A 2901-nucleotide genomic window follows, 5' to 3' on the forward strand; every position below is an offset into this window, starting at 1 on the left:
CCTGCTTCCGGGGCGCCGCCGCGCATGCGCCGACAACCGGCACCGGGGCGCCCCGCCCTCCCCGCCGCTCCAGCGGCCGCCCCGGTAAGGGCCGCTCGTTCGCCGCTCGGGCCCCAAGCGCCGGCACTGAGGGTGCGTTAACCGTGCTGCCAGGTACTCGTTAGCACCTTGTTATTATTGGCTGTAATTAGCAACAGCAGTTACCTCCTGCGTGGCTGGGAAGCCAGCACTCGAGCGCTGCACCCGAGGAGGAGGAGCACAAGTGATGGAGGCCTGAGCAACGCTCACCATCTGGGTCAGCACCTTCTGGTGACACTCACCTGAGAGGCACTATGGAACAGAGGGGCCTGTTCAATGCAGGAGCATCTTTATTTGATGTATTTCGCTGCCGGGAGAGCAGCTCTGGCTGCCCCACCAGGCTGGAGAACCCCTGCTGCTGAGGTTTCCCTCACCAAGGGGCAGCCCTGCACTGAAAGGAACAAGCTCCAGCTGAGCAGAACTACTTGAGACCATAAGCTGTGACTAAAAACTCCCTTGATCAGCTGCTACTGCATGGCAGAAGTTAAAAACCTTAACTTCACCGCTCCACCCTGAAACTCCAATTGTGGAGGTTGTGTCCACCCACCCCATCACCACAGGGCAAGGGCTTTCCAAGCCAGAAAAAAGGCCAGCAGAAGAAAAGCCCACCCTGGAACAGCCACTCGGCTGCTACCTGCTGCAGGTTGGAGACTCTGCTGGAGACTCTTTTACAGGTGTCACTCCAAGGCCTTTTACAAGAAAACAGCAAGAAGTCAGGTTCTACCCCATAGAAAGTCAACTGAAAGCGTGGATTTTTCAACACCCATTCAGTTGACCGCCCTCCTCCTCCACAGTAGACCCCTTCCCTCTATGAAGGCTGACATCAAGTAGAAGTGGCCTCAAATAGCACCAGCCTCACATCTGCCCTGCCAAAGCCACCCATCACCCTGCAAGGATGTGGCCTGGCAGGATGAGACCCTGACGGCAACATTCTAGAGCTGTGTTTCCAGGTGGCCCAAACGCAGCTGCACGTTCTTGGAAGAACCAAGAACTCACTGTATTTTTTTCCAGTGAGTGGACAAGAAACACTCAGTCTTCATATAACATTTATTGAATATTTCCACTCTAGTGGATGAAAAGTCTGTACAAACCCAAACACTTCCTTTACTTAAACCAATCTAAAAACAGTCAGCTCAATCAAAACCCACTACAAATACAATAGCTTCTTTGAAGCCATGGTAACACTTAAATACGGTTAAGACTTCAATGCAGAAATTTGGTTTGTTAGAAAGCTCAAGGGAGCTTTAGCTTCTCAAAGTTACAAAAAGGCAAAATCGTGTTTCACAGATACAGTCCACTGGAATCACCAACACTGGACAATTAAGTACTTGAGTCCTGAGATAACAAGGAATCCTGGTATCCTTTAGACAGTTTTCTGTTGTCCTTTCTTTCCAATGAGAGACTTGTGGATATGCGGTATTACACCTAAGAAAGAGCAACAATTAAGACCATGTTATTTCTCATCAACAATTTTCCTAAACTTTGCACTTCAAATAAAATGACAGCCTTCAGCAACCTCTAGTCTGTTAGAGTTCTTGCCACCCAACTCATCACAAACAATTAGCGAGCAATTTACATACCACCACCAGCAATTGTTGCCTTAATGAGAGAGTCCAATTCTTCATCTCCTCTAATTGCAAGCTGCAAGTGACGGGGAGTGATACGCTTCACCTTCAAGTCTTTGGATGCATTTCCTGCCAGCTCAAGAACCTGAGGACAAGGCCATTTTTAAACAGTTATACAAGTCAAGAGGAGAAACCAACTGCACAGCCTTAGCTACATTATTCCCTACACCAGATACACTATTAGCAACACCAAAACAGTAAACAATGCCTCTTTTGAAAGAGCTCCTCCTTTGGAGCTCTGCATTTAGTTTTCCCCCCAAGAACAGCGTGTTTTACAGCAGATACGACATGCTGTAATGGCACGTTTTATAAAATACTTTGCACTCCCATCTTTCCTATAAGTCACAGCTATTTGATCTGCACTAAATGCAGAGCAAGAGGTCCCATGCGTATTTCATGGACTCTTGATGATGCACGCATTTAAAACTGGCTCAAAGCAAGCGAAGAATTCATAGCACACTCCAAATTGGTAAAATACAGTAGGCTGTGCCCATTACGCCATTTCTAAGTTGTCCAACTTGCTTGCACCCCTTGCAGGAGCTTTACCTCAGCTGTCAAGTACTCCAGGATTGCAGCGCTATACACAGCAGCTGTGGCTCCTACACGCCCATGGCTGGTAGTCCTAGACTTCAGGTGCCTGTGGATGCGGCCAACAGGGAACTGGAAAATAACAAAAGCATGAATAGGCTGTGATTACAGAGACAGAAAAAGAAAGCTACTACTCCAAACCACATGCCAGCCAACAGAATCCCAGTGGCAGAAGTACAACTGGTACCAGACTACATTTCAATACTTGAGAATCCAGCTAAGAACATTGCATGCCAAGTTCACATCAGCAACTTCACAATTCTAACCACAAGCAGTAGCAACGGCCACAAGGAAATTCTCTTCCCTCCTGCACAGATATGCCAAAGGTCTAAATATAGTCACACACTCAAGGATCGAACAGATCTTTGTGCCATTCAGGCCAACAGACAGCAGACTATGAAAGAAAGGGAAAGCCAACTCACACCCCAGTCCCCGGCTCACCTGCAATCCAGCCCGCTGAGAACGGGACACCGCTTTGGTCTTGGTCTTTCCGGAGTCCTTCCCAGCTTTACCACCAGCCTAGCAGAGAACAGAGGTGGGCGAGAGCTGGCACCACCTCCGCCATACCACCCCCCCCCTCCCGCCGCGGGCCGGCGGCGTCAGCGCCCCA

At 49.2% G+C, this 2901-nt stretch overlaps 1 protein-coding gene across 1 annotated transcript in view; it reads right to left on the bottom strand.

The window, feature by feature from the left end:
- Window positions 1-1107: 1107 nt before the first annotated feature.
- LOC106887678 (histone H2A.Z) overlaps window positions 1108-2901 on the bottom strand; it is a 2324-nt gene continuing 530 nt past the window's right edge. The window contains exons 2-5 of the mRNA XM_014941349.1: window positions 2733-2810; window positions 2250-2363; window positions 1659-1788; window positions 1108-1503 (exon numbers count right to left, since the gene is read on the bottom strand). Of these exons, the coding sequence (XP_014796835.1) occupies window positions 1442-1503; window positions 1659-1788; window positions 2250-2363; window positions 2733-2810 (384 nt within the window). The 3' untranslated portion in view covers window positions 1108-1441. The remainder of the gene's footprint in view (window positions 1504-1658; window positions 1789-2249; window positions 2364-2732; window positions 2811-2901) is intronic.

This window comes from Calidris pugnax, unplaced genomic scaffold (assembly GCF_001431845.1).
Source record: "Calidris pugnax isolate Ruff unplaced genomic scaffold, ASM143184v1 scaffold34, whole genome shotgun sequence".
In the NCBI taxonomy this organism is placed as follows: Eukaryota; Metazoa; Chordata; class Aves; order Charadriiformes; family Scolopacidae; genus Calidris; species Calidris pugnax.